The sequence below is a fragment of the Embiotoca jacksoni genome, unplaced genomic scaffold (genome assembly GCF_022577435.1).
Source record: "Embiotoca jacksoni isolate LCO1_2020_lvr unplaced genomic scaffold, fEmbJac1.0.p SCAF_17, whole genome shotgun sequence".
In the NCBI taxonomy this organism is placed as follows: domain Eukaryota; kingdom Metazoa; phylum Chordata; class Actinopteri; family Embiotocidae; genus Embiotoca; species Embiotoca jacksoni.
Genome location: NW_027185307.1, coordinates 4,271,427 through 4,288,168, shown reverse-complemented (window position 1 = coordinate 4,288,168; position 16,742 = coordinate 4,271,427). Strand labels below are relative to the sequence as shown.

The window sequence follows — 16,742 nt, the reverse complement described above, 5'->3', positions numbered from 1 at the left end:
TGTTGTTGTTGTTTTTTTTACTGAGCCTTATGTAGAAATAAATATACAATTCCCCACCGGAAAACACCCTTATTCCGTGGAACGTGATGCCCTCCGATTCTGCACTCAAGCAACATGAAAAGTGTTGTTTTTTTTTTACTCTGAGAAAACAGAAGAAAAGGGAAAACGAAACCTACAAAGAGCAAAGCGCTGGCACACAACATTAAAGCCCACTCCACCTCCGCACATCGGCTACACTTCCCGTGTTTACTTTCTTCTCAACACCAGTCCGATCGCTCTCAGATCAGACGATCAGTCTGTGTCGGATGTTGGAGACTCGCCATGAAGAGAAGACAAGTCACGTTAAGCTTCTGAAAAATTACGGCAAGTACTGCGTGTCTTTTATTACTCTGTCTCACCTTACGTTATTCACTTGTGCATTCGGCTGAAATAAAAACAATTTTTATTTTATTTATTTTTTTACATAGGTTGTAATAGCTGTACATCATCCTGAATTCTAATTATGTTATGAAAAGATTATCATTATGTTTTGGGAGGCAGTTATTTTGTATTTGTATTGTTAGATTGCCACAAATAAATGTAAATCAATAGGTTTATTTAAAAGTTTTTACACCGGTTTCGGTGGGAAGGGAAATCCTTGTCTCTAGTTAAAAAAAAACAAAAAAACAAAAAAAACACTGCAGGTGTTTGATTTGCATGCAGTAATACATGTAAACGAGCTGGACTCCTTTTCACAGCAAAGAAATACTACTAATGACCTTTTTTCTGCAAACATATGATCAGCAGTTGGTGTTTATTTGCTCTAAAATATGGGCAAGCTGTCTCTTCTGGGGGCTTCCCAGCTTTACTGTGAAACTCCCTTCCTTTGCTTGGAAAACACTCCTCTGAAGCTCCTCCCAGCTGTGTGTTCAGCCAGCTGTATCACAGCTTCAGTGCTTCTGTGTTAGTGTCACTCTACGTCCTGGGCTCTACATGAACTTTTTCAAAGCTCCTAATCTGACTTCACTGAACTCGGCAAAAAAAGCAAAAAAACTGTCCACAAACTGACCTCCTGATGCTTTTTATTTTAGATCGAGCAGGACAAGCCGAGCCTCAAGATGGATTACAAATATGACACCGGAATAGAACTGCTGTTGGCTCACATGCATGTAGAGGACATCATCAACGCTGCAGAGACTCTCTACCGGCTTGAAGAAGAGGAGGAGGAAGGGGGCTTGTCGTTTGAAGAAGAAGGTCTCTCCCAGGAGGAGATGGACGAGAACGAGGAGGCGGGGGAGCTGGTGGGGTTGGGGAGTGAGGAGAAGGACTACGCTGATGGGGTGGGCGGTGTTCGCTACGGGACAGTGACAGACCTTCTGTCGTTTGTCAACCTCCTGTCCAACATGCAGCCAGTGGCCCTGCAGCGCCTGCCTGAGGAGATGGGAGTCTTCCTGAACAAGGTGACCATTTTTTTTTTTTTTTTGTCCTCAGCACCTTCACAACAACAACAATAAATGTTGTTTGCAAAAAAACATTTGTCTTACATTTTGATACATTCAGCTCAGGAAGCCTCGCTGTATCTGTTTTCATTATTTCCCTAAACCTTTTCTTTGCAGAAGGACATGGCTGTTAAAAAAGGCCGCTACCAGATCAACATGGATGTGCTCCTGTTTCCATGGAAATTGACCTACAAGAATTATGGCCCTGGCCTCGTGCCCAAGGGCTCATTTGGGAAAGTCCACTTGGCTCAGGACACCAAAACCAGGAAGAGAATGGCCTGCAAACTGGTGAGTCTCGCTGAGCGGCGACTGGAATTCAGCTTGCGCTCGACTTCTCGTAACTCTTTGCCCTCGGTGCCAAACATTTCACCTGCCAAGAACTGTTTGTTCACAGTTCAACTGCTCCTCTGTTTGTACAAAGATCGCCAAGGCCAACGTTGACACTTTGTGTTTTCCCTTGATGTAAAAGAGGAACAGTGCTCTTGAAAGAATAACCATTTTCTGTCGTAACAAAGTCACAAAATGAGCCAAGATTAATGCAAGAATGGAAATTTAACAGCGACAAGAAAAACACACTTTACACATCACACCCTGTCCTCCTGTTATGCACACAGATCTTTGAAAGGGAGGGAGGGCTGTGTGTTTACTCTTTCCTAAATAGAAAATATTGACCCGTGAGGAAGGAGTAGTTTCCCATCTCGTCTGGTGTTATCATCAGAATGCTTTGTTGACACGGTGTATTGTACACACTGTTATGAACACACCGTTTACCGTATGTGCTTTGTATCGGAGTCATGATATCAATATCAGTCTAAAATAACAGTTGAACTTTCCTGGAAAAAATCGGTCCATCGTGACAAATACGTTTTGGGAACAAATAGTTTGGGAAATAAGCTGATTCACCTTGTGCAAATGAGAATACTGTTTCCCTGTTTGTGGAAAATTGAGGCGCATGTCTCTGGTGGTGGGTGTAGGGGTCCTCCACTATGCAAACTTTACATTTTTCGGATAAAAATATACAATTTTACAATCTTTTTTTTTTTTTTTAACCTTTATTGTTATTATATGTGTAAAATTTTCCTTAAAAATTGAAAAGCTCGAGCACATATTAAATTAATAAAACGTGCAAAATTTCTCCACTGGGGAAAAACTACGACCATTACAGGACGCTTCGGTGCTGCACTAAGCCGAATAAAGGAAGGAAAAACCCTGTCGAAAATTGAGAACACTTTTATATCTACATGCTAAAAATAATGCTGCAGCCAGCAGCTGGTTAGTTTAATTTAGTAACCAAAGGAGGAATAAAAGTCATTGAGCAACATGATAAACATATTTTTCAACATTCAGAGTAATGTTACAAAAAGTGACTGCTTCTGTCTGAAGATACGATTTCACCTCCATATAAAGTTAAGACATAAACAGATAAAGATGTATTGAACATTTGACTGAGGTAAATAAGGCCTTCAAAGGACATCTGTGTTCTGTTCTTGTGCTCAACAGCCGTCAAATGTTGGCAAACATGGATGCATTCAGCTCCTCAATGAGCTAATTTTCTCTGGCTTCGTATTTAAAAGACTGCACGAAGGCAGATAAACATATTTGCCCCCAAAACTGTGAACTATTCCTTTAAACAGAACCACGGGCGCCATTTGCGATGCTGCATTCATCTCCATCTCCTCCTTCCCCCTCCCAGATCCCCATGGAGAACTTTAAAGCGGCCGACGTGGAGTTCCAGGCCCGTTTCCGCCACGAGAACATCGCTGAGCTGTACGGCGCGCTGCTCTGGGACCAGAGCGTCCACCTGTTCATGGAGGCCGGCGAGGGCGGCTCGGTCCTGGAGAAGCTGGACAGCTGCGGGCCAATGAGAGAGTTCGAGATCATCTGGGTGACTCAGCAAGTGCTGCGGGGTCTCGAGTACCTGCACTCGCACAACGTCATCCACCACGACATCAAACGTGAGTGCGAGAAAATTGTGTTTTTCATTTGTGCTGTTGATGAGCTGCGTGTCACCGAGCTCGTACGAATGGTTCAGGAAATGATGTAATGTGTGCTTGTACCTTGTTTACGTCAAAGTCAATCCGCAGATGGATATAGTTGTAGTGAATAATTCTTGAGGAGGAAAACATTCTTGACAGCCACAAACCAATTAGACCGCCACCTTCTGACAGACTGACTGATTTTTGAGAAGTCCTCAAAGGTAACCAGGTCACACTGACAAATACCAGGGAGCTACTGACTGAGATTACACAAATACCGACTAGTTACAGTAAGAGGGCCTCAGCTGAGGTTTGGTAAGAAGTAGCTTCCTGTCGGTTGAACCACAGCAGCGCCGCTGGGATCGAAGCATTCTCCGCAACCGTCTGTCAGCCTCATGGCCTGAAGGCTGTTTGCTGTCTGGAAATTCCAGCCTGCTTCTCCTGCTCTCTCAGGGTTAAGCTTAGTGTCCACAGAGGCAAGTGGCTTACGAAAATTGGCCAGCCCGGCCTTCTGACATGTTGCTGTGGCTCTTAGGATTCCCTGCCCGCGATCAAAATATGTAATTATTCCTCTGTGAGGTTTCAGGGATGAGGATGAGCCTTTTGACGCAAAGCTCGCCCTCAAATTATCTCTCAAGTTCTTCTGCAAAAACAACTTACTTTGCTGCCTTGAAAGGCTTCAGTGACCTTTTCACTGTTAAACACTGGGAGCCAGTTTGGTATGTGTGAAACTGTATGAAACACTTATTAGGTCAAATGCCAACCTTCGTAGCAAAGCGTTAACACGGAAAATATCGCTCCTGCGTCTCCACAACATCTGAATCAAGTCCTACTTGTTCCTTTTCCCTCAGCCAGTAACATTGTCCTGATGTCGGACAAGGCGGTGCTGGTGGACTTCGGCCTGACGGTGCAGATGACAGAGGATCTCTACATTCCCAGAGACCTGAGAGGAACAGAGGTAAAGAAATCAACCAGAAAACTGGCTCAGCTCTGCAAGTGCAATGCAGATCTTCTGTTTTTTAATTGCTTACTCGAATCAATGCTTTCTTTTTTCTTGCTGATGTTTGAGTGTGTGTTTACTAGAAGAGGCAGCAGGCAGCCTGACTCATGACTCGGGCTAGACTTCCCCAGGGATTGTAACAAATTTATCTCAAGACTTGTCAGCACTTGTCTGTCTCTTCCCTAATGATTATGGAAAGCAAGTGATAGGCGAGCGTTAGTGCAGAGCAGGCAGTGCACTCACTGACCTCCCGGCTGCTAATAATAGTTTGCTCAAGCTCAGGGTTCTCGGTTTTAATCGGTGCTGGGAAATTTCTTCAATAAACTCAAGATATTCCTCCCATCACATATCTTCCTTGCTTTCCCATGTTTTGAGCTGTTTGTGAGTCCGTATGGCTGTTTGAGCACGACTGTGGGCCTCTCATGGCTCGGCTGGGGGAAAGTCCCAGGGCAGACACCCAGCGGTGATAAGAGAGGCCCAGCCTGGGAATACACTGAGCTGCTCAGGCATCCATTAACAAGGGAGAGCCAGCTGGAATTTCCAGCAGAAAGAGACAAAGAGATGAACTCTGCTCGTGTGTTTTTACTCTTCACACTCCCGAACTCCGACTCACCTTTACAGATGCTGTGTTGGTCTGAAGGTTAGCCTGTTGGTTGCAGACAGAAAGCCCCTTTTACTGCAAAAGGACATATCCTGTTTGTGGTCTCTCACTGATACCCAGAATTTGAATGAAAAAAACCAAGAAAAGAGAAAGCAGTTGCCCACCTCGTTCAGCCAGTGTAATCTGCAGCCCTGTTATGTGTAATTCATGTAGCATTACCCTTCTTTCATTCAGATGTACATGAGCCCGGAGCTGGTTCTGTGTCGAGGACATAACACCAAGACGGACATCTACAGCCTGGGCACCACCATCATCCACATGCAGACTGGAAGTCCTCCCTGGGTCAGGAGATACCCACGAACTGCCTACCCATCCTACCTCTACATCGTAAGTACTGCACAACTTTTTTATTGTTTTATTCTTTGCAGCATTTCTCCAGGGATTGCAGTGTCTGTTTACATTGACTACTGGATGGATTTCCATAAATTTTTTGGTTTAAATGTTTTAATTACCTAAACAACCCCAGTTCTTCCTGAAGCCCCGTTGTGTGGTGGACATTTTTAGTTATGAGTGAAATGTTTTTATGCTTCTTGAAAAAAATTGCCAATAGATTTAAAAGTAGAACAGCCATTCATGGTCCTCAGAGGACGACAGCTTTTCCTCTCGTGCCACCGGCAGGATGAAATTTGTATCTCAGATTTGACAACTGTTGCAATCTGGTGCAGACTTTAGCAGTTGTTGTGAACTTTTTGCTCTCCTAACTTTCAGTGCTTTGCATTACAACCCAGTACCTTCAAAATGAACAGCCTTCCCATCAGCCTTCGCTGTCCTTTGTGTTTACTGCTACTTTGCATGTTAGCAACTAAATGGATTACATGACTAATTGCATATGAAAGGGGAGCAGATCTAGTGGTGAAACCAGGGTGAATTAGCACCAGACTCTGCTGCTGAGCGTTTTAGCATCTTTCAGCTTTTTGTTTTGCCTGCAAATTTACAGTTTTGGTCTCAATGTTCTGTTGCTGCAAGTTCCTGCTGCATCTTTCACTAAAAAAAAGCTCTAAAAACCCACCGCACAAAATCAAATTTCAGTCAAACCCAGTTGAGATGTTTGTGAACATAGTGGGACACTAGCGAAGGCACCAGATGTTTCTGTCAAGCTGAGAGGAGGGTTAAAACCATTCATCAGGAAACAAACAGGACTTGACATGAATGCGGATGTTGCTTTGCTAATTGTATAAACCAGCAACCTTTTGCAAATAAGTTTGCAATGTTACCTTTATAATGTGATATGTTAGTGCTGTATTTAAGGCCACTTTCCACTCAAAACTGTCGATGCAGATTAAACTTTGGTGACATGCTAGTACTATAAAGGGAATCAGATTGGGTGCACTGTGTTCTTCTGAAGTAAAACAAATTAAATAAAGGGAACTGAAAAGAGAGAAGAAACACATAACCAAAAATAGAAATGAACTGCCCTTTGGCACATTATCACATTTACTTCACTGTGACTGTAAATATCAAATCAACTGTTGGACCTCAGCTATCTATTACTGTAACAGCAACAGAGCAGTTGTTACTATCACATGCCTCAAGACATACTCTTGGGATTTTTATCATACGGTATTTTAAAATGTGACTTATTTTTCCACGACCTTGATAAAGGCACAAGATACAGTCTGACTGTGGAAGACCTGACCTCCACAGTCGAGATAGCCAGGAGATAAAAAGGCTGCAGCGTGTGACGTACGGCCCATTTAGTCAGTCAGTACTTCTGTTTCTTCTGCAATTGTTCCATTGCATGGGCTCTTGCTTTTGAGAAGTTCCGTTTCTGCTTTTGACGGTTACTCACTTCCTCGTGAAACTGCTTTCACAGTCACTTCTACAGGCGGAGCTTTGCTTCAGTTCTTTGTTCCTTCTTACTATAACCCAACTTGTTTTAACTTGTCTGAAAAGCTTAAAAACGGGGTCACAGCTGCTGGATGAATTCTATGAGGCCTGTTGTTGGTGGTTATTTGGAAGCACTGAATGTCTTTGTAACTTGTTTTCTAACATCAGCTTTGTCTTATCTGTCAACAGATCCACAAGCAGGCCCCCCCTCTTGAGGACATAGCAGAGGACTGCAGCCTGACCATGCGCTCCTTCCTGGAGCGGGCCCTGGATAGGAACCCCGCTGTGCGGAGCTCGGCATCAGAGCTGCTGAGGGACGAGGCCATCAACCCGCCCAGGGAGGACCAGCCGCGCTGCTGGAGCCTTGACTCGGCCATGGAGGAGGCCAACCACACCATGCTGCGGCAGCAGAACCAGCATCACGACATCACACAGGGTAAGGACCTGGGTGCTGAGCTCAGTTCTATTTCCTGTGATTGTAAATAAGATGCATGCCTTATTTAAACGTGTACCCTTTTCTCTTCTCTGCAGAATCTTCTCTTTACTCTGAAGACTCTGGCCACATGAGGAGGAAGGGCTCGTTGTACCTCGACCTTGGGGCCTTGTCAGGATACTGTAAACTGGTGACAGGGCCCCCCACCTCAGAATATAGCTAACAGCTAACCACATGACACCGTTTATGTGGCTGAACTGTTTTTGAAGCCAACAGTTCATTTGCTTTTCGCCTTCTTGAGTTGAGACTCGATGACATCTGCAGGCGACATGGCTCATTGATAAAGCGATGGAACGAGCTCAACCGGAACAACACTGCAGGACAGTGGCTGGAAGAGACACTTTGTGAATGACTAAGCATTATCTGTTATATAATTCCCCACACTTCTTTGTTGGATGTTTGGACTTAATTTTAATGGTGTGGTATTTGTCATCGTAACAAATGAATGCTGTTTTGTTCTCTCATGAAAGAAGATATTTTATCACTTTAAGTGCAAGTTACCTGTGAAAGTTCACTACGCAGACATGTATGATATGTGGTTCGTTATGGACTTCCTCCTGTTGATTCCTGTGGAATATTTAATAGTAACGTTGTGCTATGCAAACTGAGCTTCTGTTGAATGCATGTAGTAATATCTGATTTGTGTTGTGTACATCCAGTGAGATGAGGCGTGCTGTGCTTTTTATCAACAAAAACAACCAATTTACTTCTTTTAGGAATCAGCGCAACACTTATTTAGAGTTTGAAATGTGTCGGTCATCATGCAATAAATCACTTAATAAGTCACTTAAGTCCTCCTGCATGTCTCGTTATTATATAATTAAATAAAATAATCAGATTTAGCCTTCAGAGAAGTGCAGTGTCTGCTCCCATATAAACTATAGTATGGGACTACGGGGGTCTAATGATATGAGATGATTCAAAGGACTACAGCCGTTCTTGCTGCTCTTGAAAGCTGTACTCCAACACAGTAGTGCTTTAAGCTGCATGTTAATAAGCTCTTCATAACATGTTCAAACAAGCTAATGTTTAGTGCGAAACACTAAGTACAGCTGATGGGAATGCCATTCACTTTACAGGTATTTGATCTTAAATCAAACTAGAGAATTGGAAAACAAATATTTTTTACCTAAAGTAAGTTATTACTTTATCTAACTGTGTGTACAGAATCTAGAAGCACTCAATCCCATATCTGTTGAGACATTTCCCTAAAAACTACCAATCTGAGACTACTGGGTAAACCTCATCCTCTGGTGACCATGAATGTCCAGATGAAAACATAACAACAGCATATCAATCCATGTAACAGCTGTCCAAGCTTTTCAGTCTGGACCGGGGCATGTCTTAAAGAGGGAGTAAAGAGCATCTGACATTTACTCCCACTGAAATGTGAAGGTTTCACATCTCTTTTGAATTCCCAGTTGTACATCTAGTTCTTGGTTGCAATACTGCCCACAGGCGACCCAAACAAATGCATTTTTTAGCAGCTTTATAAAATCTGATGATGGCTAGTGAACACTTATTACTGACCCAGAAGCACGACTGCATGACTGACGACGCTTCGGCTACATAATCTATATTATTTTAGCAGTAAATAGCAATACATTAGTGGAAAAAAAGTTTCCTTTGAAAGCTGCTGAATGTGAGTTTTGCTGGACTTCCCAGCTTGCAGTGAGATCATAGATGAGGCATGAATCAAGTTTCAGCAACGCCCTCTTCTGCATTACTTTTTACTTGTTTGTATTTAGTCATGGCAGTATCTCCGACTGATTTTGCATCAGGGAAACCCAAGTGGTTGAAATGCGTGAAGTGTATTTGTTTATCTGCAGCCCAGGCCTACTCTTCCTCTTTATAAAAACATCACACGAGTGTGGGAGGTGAGCTCGGCTGTGGAGGGGGTTGCCTCTGATACTGATCTGAAAGTCGTGGTGTTTACAGTAATACGTCATGGCTTTCCACTGAATATGGTAGAAAAATACTGCCACCTTCTGGAAGCAGCAATAAGTACCAGTAGAAAACACACCATTCACCACAGTGCTGCTACAAAGTGACTGAACAGATCAAAGCTAGAGAGTTTAGTTATGAGGTCTTTTACAAGACTTTTAGTGTCCACATTTTTTGGCTACTGTTTGGTAAGTCAGTAGTAAATAGACCTCACTCCGCCCGCTGTGCTCTCCATCTCTGTTTCCTGTTCCTTAATTGAACGTCTGAGTCTGCAGGCTTCTCAGATACCAAATCACAGCTTATTTCAACTTCTTGTCCGGTTCTTTTTCTTCTTCTGTTCTTCTCTACCTCGATTCCCTGTCATAAGGCAGAATGTCCCAACAGTACAGAAAGTGTTTTCACATTGCAACCGATCAAACCGAACCATGGTTCGGTTTGATCCAGACTGAGATATAAAAAATCTGAAGATGGCTAGTGCTTCAAGGACCCTTTTCACACCTGCCAATTCAGTTCTGACCAAACTGAAAAGTGTGACGGCACACGGAAAGGCTTTAAAAAGAGATCACATAATGATTGAATCTACAGTTTGACTGGATTTATTTTACTGCAGTGTACAAAGTGGTTAGTAGCGGTCGTAAGATGATCAAATAATAATGTGGACAACATGTGGGACAGGAAAACCCCAAAACAAGCCAAGACCTGTTTCTACAGGATGCAGGAAGAAAAGGAGCTGCGATGGCCGGGAATCGAACCCGGGTCAACTGCTTGGAAGGCAGCTATGCTCACCACTATACCACCATCGCCATGGAAATATGTAAATTCCACTGCTGACTCAGCAGTTTATGTCAGGAAATCAACAAGGAGCAGGGAGGGGGAAAAAAGAGGAATGTGGAGTAGAGGGGCAGGAGGTGTGGGAGGTGTGGAGGTACATCAGCAAAGGATTAAAGCTCTATGACGGCTGTTACTCAGTAAAAACTAGCGAATGATCCTGCTGAACGAGGCCACCGCCATCAGGGAACACTGTTGCCGTATCGGTTGTACATGGTCTGCAACCATGTTTACATAGCTGGCATGCAACAAACTAACATGAACATGAAAGCCAGGACCCAAAGCTGCCCAGCGTATATAACCGTATGTAACTTTCCTTCTGCTGCCATCTCCTCCTTTAACAAACAATACACACACACACACACACCGCATTGTCAGGATTCCTGTCTTTTCCTCTGTTTTACCCTCAATCACCTTTCCTCATGTTTTCTGTCATTTCCCCTGTCTGCTTGTTATTGTCCTCCCCTGTGTTCTGTGTCCTCCTCTCCTCACCTCCCATGGCCACACCCCTCACCGGTCCTAGCAGCTGCTACCACTCTCCCCAGATCACCACCTGCAGGTGTGCTGCATTTCCCTGATCACCTCCTCGGACTATATGTACCCTGCCCCTGCACTCGTCTGGTTGTTGGTGCATTACTTCTGGACTGCGAGTTTCTGCTAAACACCGCAAGGACTGCCAGTCCGTCCCCCCCCCCCCCCCTTCTCCTGCAGCAGAGCTACCAGTTGGTGGAGTTGCCCTCCCGACTCTGAGGAGAATAAACGCTGTAGGTACCACCTTTTGTTACCACGAGTCAGTGGAGTTGCCCTCCTGACTAGGAAGGAAATAGACACTGTAAGTGCCACCTTTTTGTTTGTTTGTTGAATAAAGACTGTCTTTGAACTAATACCCGAGTCTGTGAGCCTGCATTTGGGTCCTGTTATACTCCACCACCTAACAGAATGCACCGACCAGATATGGCCACAGACTCGGGTCTGAAATACATGACTTTATTTCAATATTTTGCTAGTCAGGCCCACCGGAATGAGCCTGTTCCCGTTGAACCCAGGACAGGGTTTGAGGGAACCCGCCTGGCCTTCTGGGACCCCCCCCCCAGGAGGCGGGGACGCCAGGATCACCGGTCCTCCTACACCCCTGGTCTCTGGACTTGTAGCCATCAGTCACCACGAGCGAGCCTACAACCCCGTCAGTCGCCACTACAGACTCTCTACCCCCGCAGCCACCACAGACTCTGGCCACTACTGGCTCTCTCACCCCCGCAGCTCTGGCAAGCGATCCAGACGCCATTCGGGCCAGGGAGTTGGCCCACTGGGTCCTACACTGTGACCTATTCTGCAGTAGCGCCGCTCCTCCGTTTCCTGTCGCTGGACGGACACGCATAATGTAAAAGAAAACATGCGTCATCAGATCAGGACACCTACTATTACTGTATGTCCCAGTTCTGATGTTCAAGTGCCCATTGTAGGTACTTCTGACGGTGGACAGCCGGCAGTAGTAAGTTTGTGGCTACGCAGCAAGCTGCTGTGTGTCCTGACACCTGTCAATCACAACCATCATCACCGTTTTTCGCAATTTATCCTACAGTTTCTCTTCGGGATCAGACCACATGGCCCAGCCGTCGCTTCCCATGAGCATCAATTAGCCTTGCTTCCTGCTGATAGGTATTGACCGCTGTCAGCAGGATACAACCCTGCACAGGGAGATCCCCACACACACCCGTCGTCTTTACCACCAGACCACAACAACCAAGACAGAAAAACTAAACCTGAAGTTTGGGAAAGAAATGTACACATGTAGCATCTAACATTCATTCTACAGAAACCTCTACCTATTCTTCTCTCGAGTAACTTCACAATCTGTGGAAAAACAAAAAATGACCGCCTCACAATTGTTTGCATTTGCCAACAAGTCAAGAACACATTAAATTTGAACTTTTGACCTTTCGGATATAAAATATTATCACTTTTTGTCATTACGAGAATTAATTTTTGAGTTATGGCCACAAACGTGTTGAGTCGTGACCTTTGACCTTTCATCACCAAAATCTATAAACTAAAGGTAGACGACAAGCTCAGCGTTTCCCCTGCAGGCATCCAGCAGCACACCGACGCTGTCACTATTTGGGGGTTTTTCGAAAGAGGAGGAGACGATTCCTCTCATCTCATTGAAAGTTAGACTTATGTTATTTTGCGCTATGGACGCGTCATATCCAGAGCAATTCACACATCTGTGAGTGAAGCACATTAAACTTTGCTTTGAGCTGATATTGACAGCACAACAAATAGCAGCTGGTCGACGTCCAACAACAAAGCAGCGAAGGTGATCATGTTTTCAGGATTATTATTCACTGAGCAGAAAACAGTCCAGCAGCTTCACGTGTGTGTCGCAGCGAACAGTAAACGCACTCATCTGACTGGAGGACGAGGAGACGCAACTCCGGTAAAGATGGAAAATATATCAGCAGTTTGGAACTTCCTGAATCAATAGCTGGTAAATTAAAAGTCGTTAAAACACAAACAACGTCTCATTCCTCGGGAAGGAAGACAACGAGCTACAATCAGAAACTACCACCTAATTTGAGTCAAAACCAGCCGTCCTCAGAGCTGAACAGATAATATGTATATACAGCCACCTGAGTGCAGGGACCGTGTGCAAAGTGACAGACTGAAGGAAAGAAAAATACTTTTTTAAATAAGGCCTATTGAATAACTTCAGCCCAAGTCAGTGCGGGCTACTGTTCACTCCCACACTGATGATCTCCCGTTGGTTATAACACACAACTCAGTTTGGATAAATGAAGTTTTGCATAATTTTGAAGATTTTATCATTTGTAAAAATATTGAATAATTTCAGTCTTTTGCAGTGTTTTGTCACTACAATGACTTCACATATCAATGATCTCACGTTTTGTTTTCCAATAACTTACTGAAAATTATGCAACAGCAATTTCTTTCAAATCAAAAGTTGTAGAAAACCACCAGGAAATCATTGATGTGTGTAAGTGATGCTATTTAATTCTGAAAAAAAGAAGACAGTTCAGCGTGACGAACTGGGAGAAGGAAGGACAGCCAGCTAGCAGCTAGTTAACACCAAATCACTTGAGATCTCAGATTTGTTCTTGGGTGGTGGTATATACGTATTTAGTCAAAAAAGGTAAATATATATGTATCGTTGTTCAATAAAAATGTATTTTCCTACATCTCGACACAGATTGTATGTTAGCTAGTAAGACATCTCCGATACTCATTACTGTGCACAAATGTACAGTATTCAGAAACATAGAAACCTCCCAGCAAAGTCAAATCCGTGAGCAGATAAAACATCCTTTCACACACACGCCTGAAAAAAAAAAGAAATTCCACGCACGTGTGCTTCACCTCTGCTGCAACAACTCCATCCGAGGGGGAAACATTGAGCGCTGCTGCTACCAGCGGTTGCAGCTGAGTGTCAGAGTGAGCATAATCCATTTCCCCGGTTCAATCCATTACATCTTACTCTGAGTAACAGTACGGAAGTGCAGTAACTACTCAGGTTACTTTGCCTTGTGACGATAAACTTATGTGTAAATAATGGTAAGATGTTAGTAGCAGTCATAAGATGATCAAATAATAATGTGGACAACATGTGGGACAGGAAAACCCCAAAAACAAGCCAAGACCTGTTTCTACAGGATGTAAAGGAGCTGCGATGGCCGGGAATCGAACCCGGGTCAACTGCTTGGAAGGCAGCTATGCTCACCACTATACCACCATCGCCATGGAAATGTGTAAATTCCACTGCTGACTCAGCAGTTTATGTCAGGAAGTCGACAAGGAGCAGGGAGGGGGAAAAAAGAGGAATGTGGAGTAGAGGGGCGGGACGGGACGTGTGGAGGTACATCAGCAAAGAATTAAAGCTCTGTGACGGCTGTTACTCAGTAAAAACTAGCGAATGATCCTGCTGAACGAGGCCACCGCCATCAGGGAACACTGTTGCTGTATCGGTTGTACGTGGTCTGCAACCATGTTTACATAGCTGGCATGCAACAAACTAACATGAACATGAAAGCCAGGACACAAAGCTGCATACGTGGCACTTCTGGTGCTAACAGATAGATAGAAACCTCAGAGCAAAGCATGCTTTGTGTGCACAAAGGCTTTTCCTTTGCAGGTGTGGGGAATTTTTTTTGATCTTCGCTGGCACAACTCCATCATAGATACCATATTTTAAAATGGCACATCGTTGTCGGCAGGATTTGAACCTGCGCGGGGAGACCCCAATGGATTTCTAGTCCATCGCCTTAACCACTCGGCCACAACAACTCCCATCTCACCATATTTCTCACCGTTCACGTCCGAAATATAGTGCAGTAATGCACAATACCTTTATGCACTGTTAAAAACATGGTACAAGCAACTGCGACATCATGATGAGCATGTATGAGGCCCTGGGCGCTCTACCACTGACCTACATTCATTGTGAATGTGTAGCTTCCATTACGTCATCATTTAGTTCTTAACAATCAAGCAGAAATACATATTTTCGACATGAAGAAACATCTAAAGCATATCTACTCTAGCTAAACTCTAAACTAGCACACGTTTATTTCAGTGCTGCTGATGCTAGATTCTCCTCTGAGAGCTACTTTTATGATTGGTGGTACTTTTTGTATTTGTAGCGCCCCCTAGCGTCAAAACATCACTTTTGCACAATCACTTTTAGCGGAGAAAAATATATTAAATATTGTATTAATAACGTGAACAAAGACAAGAGGGTTCCCCGCAGCGATGCTGCTTGGACCCCTAATAATAACATCTGGACAACATCTGGGAGAGCAAAATTGAGACACAAGCCAAACTCTCTCAACACGACATCCGATTTGGAAAGAAAAGCTACTGCGATGGCCGGGAATCGAACCCGGGTCAACTGCTTGGAAGGCAGCTATGCTCACCACTATACCACCATCGCCATGGAAATATGTAAATTCCACTGCCGATTCAGCAGTTTATGTCAGGAAGTCGACAAGGAGCAGGGAGGGGGAAAAAAGAGGAATGTGGAGTAGAGGGGCGGGACGTGTGGAGGTACATCAGCAAAGGATTAAAGCTCTGTGACGGCTGTTACTCAGTAAAAACTAGTGAATGATCCTGCTGAACGAGGCCACCGCCATCAGGGAACACTGTTGCTGTATCGGCTGTACGTGGTCTGCAACCATGTTTACATAGCTGGCATGCAACAAACTAACATGAACATGAAAGCCAGGACACAAAGCTGCATACGTGGCACTTCTGGTGCTAACAGATAGATAGAAACCTCAGAGCAAAGCATGCTTTGTGTGCACAAAGGCTTTTCCTTTGCAGGTGTGGGGAATTTTTTTGATCTTCGATGGCACAACTCCATCATAGATACCATATTTTAAAACTGTACATCGTTGTCGGCAGGATTTGAACCTGCGCGGGGAGACCCCAATGGATTTCTAGTCCATCGCCTTAACCACTCGGCCACAACAACTCCCATCTCACTACATTTCTCACCGTTCACGTCCAAAATATAGTGCAGTAATGCACAATACCTTTATGCACTGTTAAAAACATGGTACAAGCAACTGCGACATCATGATGAGCATGTATGAGGCCCTGGGCGCTCTACCACTGACCTACATTCACTGTAGACGTGTAGCTTTCCGTGACGTCATCCCTTAGTTTCCTGAAATGTGTTTGTAAAGCTCAGTTCTGGGTGGCTCTGGCTGCTGCCATCTTGGCAGTGTCTGACTCTGTCTACCAGGCTAATCAAATAAGGAATAAGGAGGCGGTGTGTGGATGGAGCTGAGGCGGGCTGAATGAAACCATGTTGAGGAAACCTGCAGGCAGTTCACTGTCACAGAGCCCACCGGTTACTCAGCAGCCACATTGTGCAAAACTTGTGCACACACATTTCACAGAGATATATTTTCAGAAATGTTCAAATTAAACGACACTAACCAGTAGCCTAAGCATCGTAAACGATCAAATGTTAACAAATATAAGATCATAGTTACGAGACGTGCTACTGATTGTTACTGTAACCACTACCATCACCACCTTTGCGATTAATTTTGGATAAAAAAAAAAGTAATCAAACATATAACAATCAGGGGTATCTGTCAAAAATATTTCAGGTCCCGCAGCTCCCTCCTTGTCCTTGTTTGATCTCAATCTTGGTCAACAACCCTGTTTCCACAAAAGTTGCTGTATATATATATATATATTTTAAAGCAAACAGAATATGAGGATTTGCAAATCAAGTAAACCCAAATTTAATTAAAAAAAATATAAAAAAAAAAAAAAAAAAAAAAAGGCACATGAAATATTGAAACTGAGAATTGTTTTTTGGAAAATATGTGGCTATTTTAAATTTGATGCCAGCAACACATTTCAAAGATGTTGAGACGGGCATGTTTACCTCTGTTGTGTCACCTCTTCTTTTAACAACATTATAAACGTTTGGGAACTGAGGACACCATTTGTTCCACTTTTGAAAGTGAATAATTCTACCATTTTTGCCCGATTTAGGATTTCAACT

The 16,742-nt window shown here is 43.8% G+C and overlaps 1 protein-coding gene and 5 non-coding genes across 6 annotated transcripts; 1 reads left to right on the top strand and 5 right to left on the bottom strand.

Moving 5' to 3' along the window:
- Window positions 1-125: 125 nt before the first annotated feature.
- map3k8 (mitogen-activated protein kinase kinase kinase 8) lies at window positions 126-8,221 on the top strand. The gene is made up of 8 exons (XM_069151303.1): window positions 126-363; window positions 1,071-1,439; window positions 1,596-1,766; window positions 3,172-3,433; window positions 4,306-4,412; window positions 5,290-5,442; window positions 7,132-7,378; window positions 7,474-8,221. Exons 2-8 carry the CDS (start codon window positions 1,098-1,100, stop codon window positions 7,596-7,598), a joined length of 1,407 nt encoding a protein of 468 aa, XP_069007404.1. The 5' UTR covers window positions 126-363; window positions 1,071-1,097; the 3' UTR covers window positions 7,599-8,221.
- A 1,889-nt stretch (window positions 8,222-10,110) lies between these two features.
- trnag-ucc (transfer RNA glycine (anticodon UCC)) lies at window positions 10,111-10,182 on the bottom strand. Its single transcript has one exon. It is a non-coding gene; the product is annotated as a tRNA-Gly (tRNA).
- Window positions 10,183-13,888: 3,706 nt separating this feature from the next.
- trnag-ucc (transfer RNA glycine (anticodon UCC)) lies at window positions 13,889-13,960 on the bottom strand. Its single transcript has one exon. It is a non-coding gene; the product is annotated as a tRNA-Gly (tRNA).
- A 464-nt stretch (window positions 13,961-14,424) lies between these two features.
- Window positions 14,425-14,506, bottom strand: trnas-aga (transfer RNA serine (anticodon AGA)). Its single transcript has one exon. It is a non-coding gene; the product is annotated as a tRNA-Ser (tRNA).
- Window positions 14,507-15,080: 574 nt separating this feature from the next.
- trnag-ucc (transfer RNA glycine (anticodon UCC)) lies at window positions 15,081-15,152 on the bottom strand. Its single transcript has one exon. It is a non-coding gene; the product is annotated as a tRNA-Gly (tRNA).
- A 458-nt stretch (window positions 15,153-15,610) lies between these two features.
- On the bottom strand, window positions 15,611-15,692 carry trnas-aga (transfer RNA serine (anticodon AGA)). Its single transcript has one exon. It is a non-coding gene; the product is annotated as a tRNA-Ser (tRNA).
- Window positions 15,693-16,742: the final 1,050 nt, after the last annotated feature.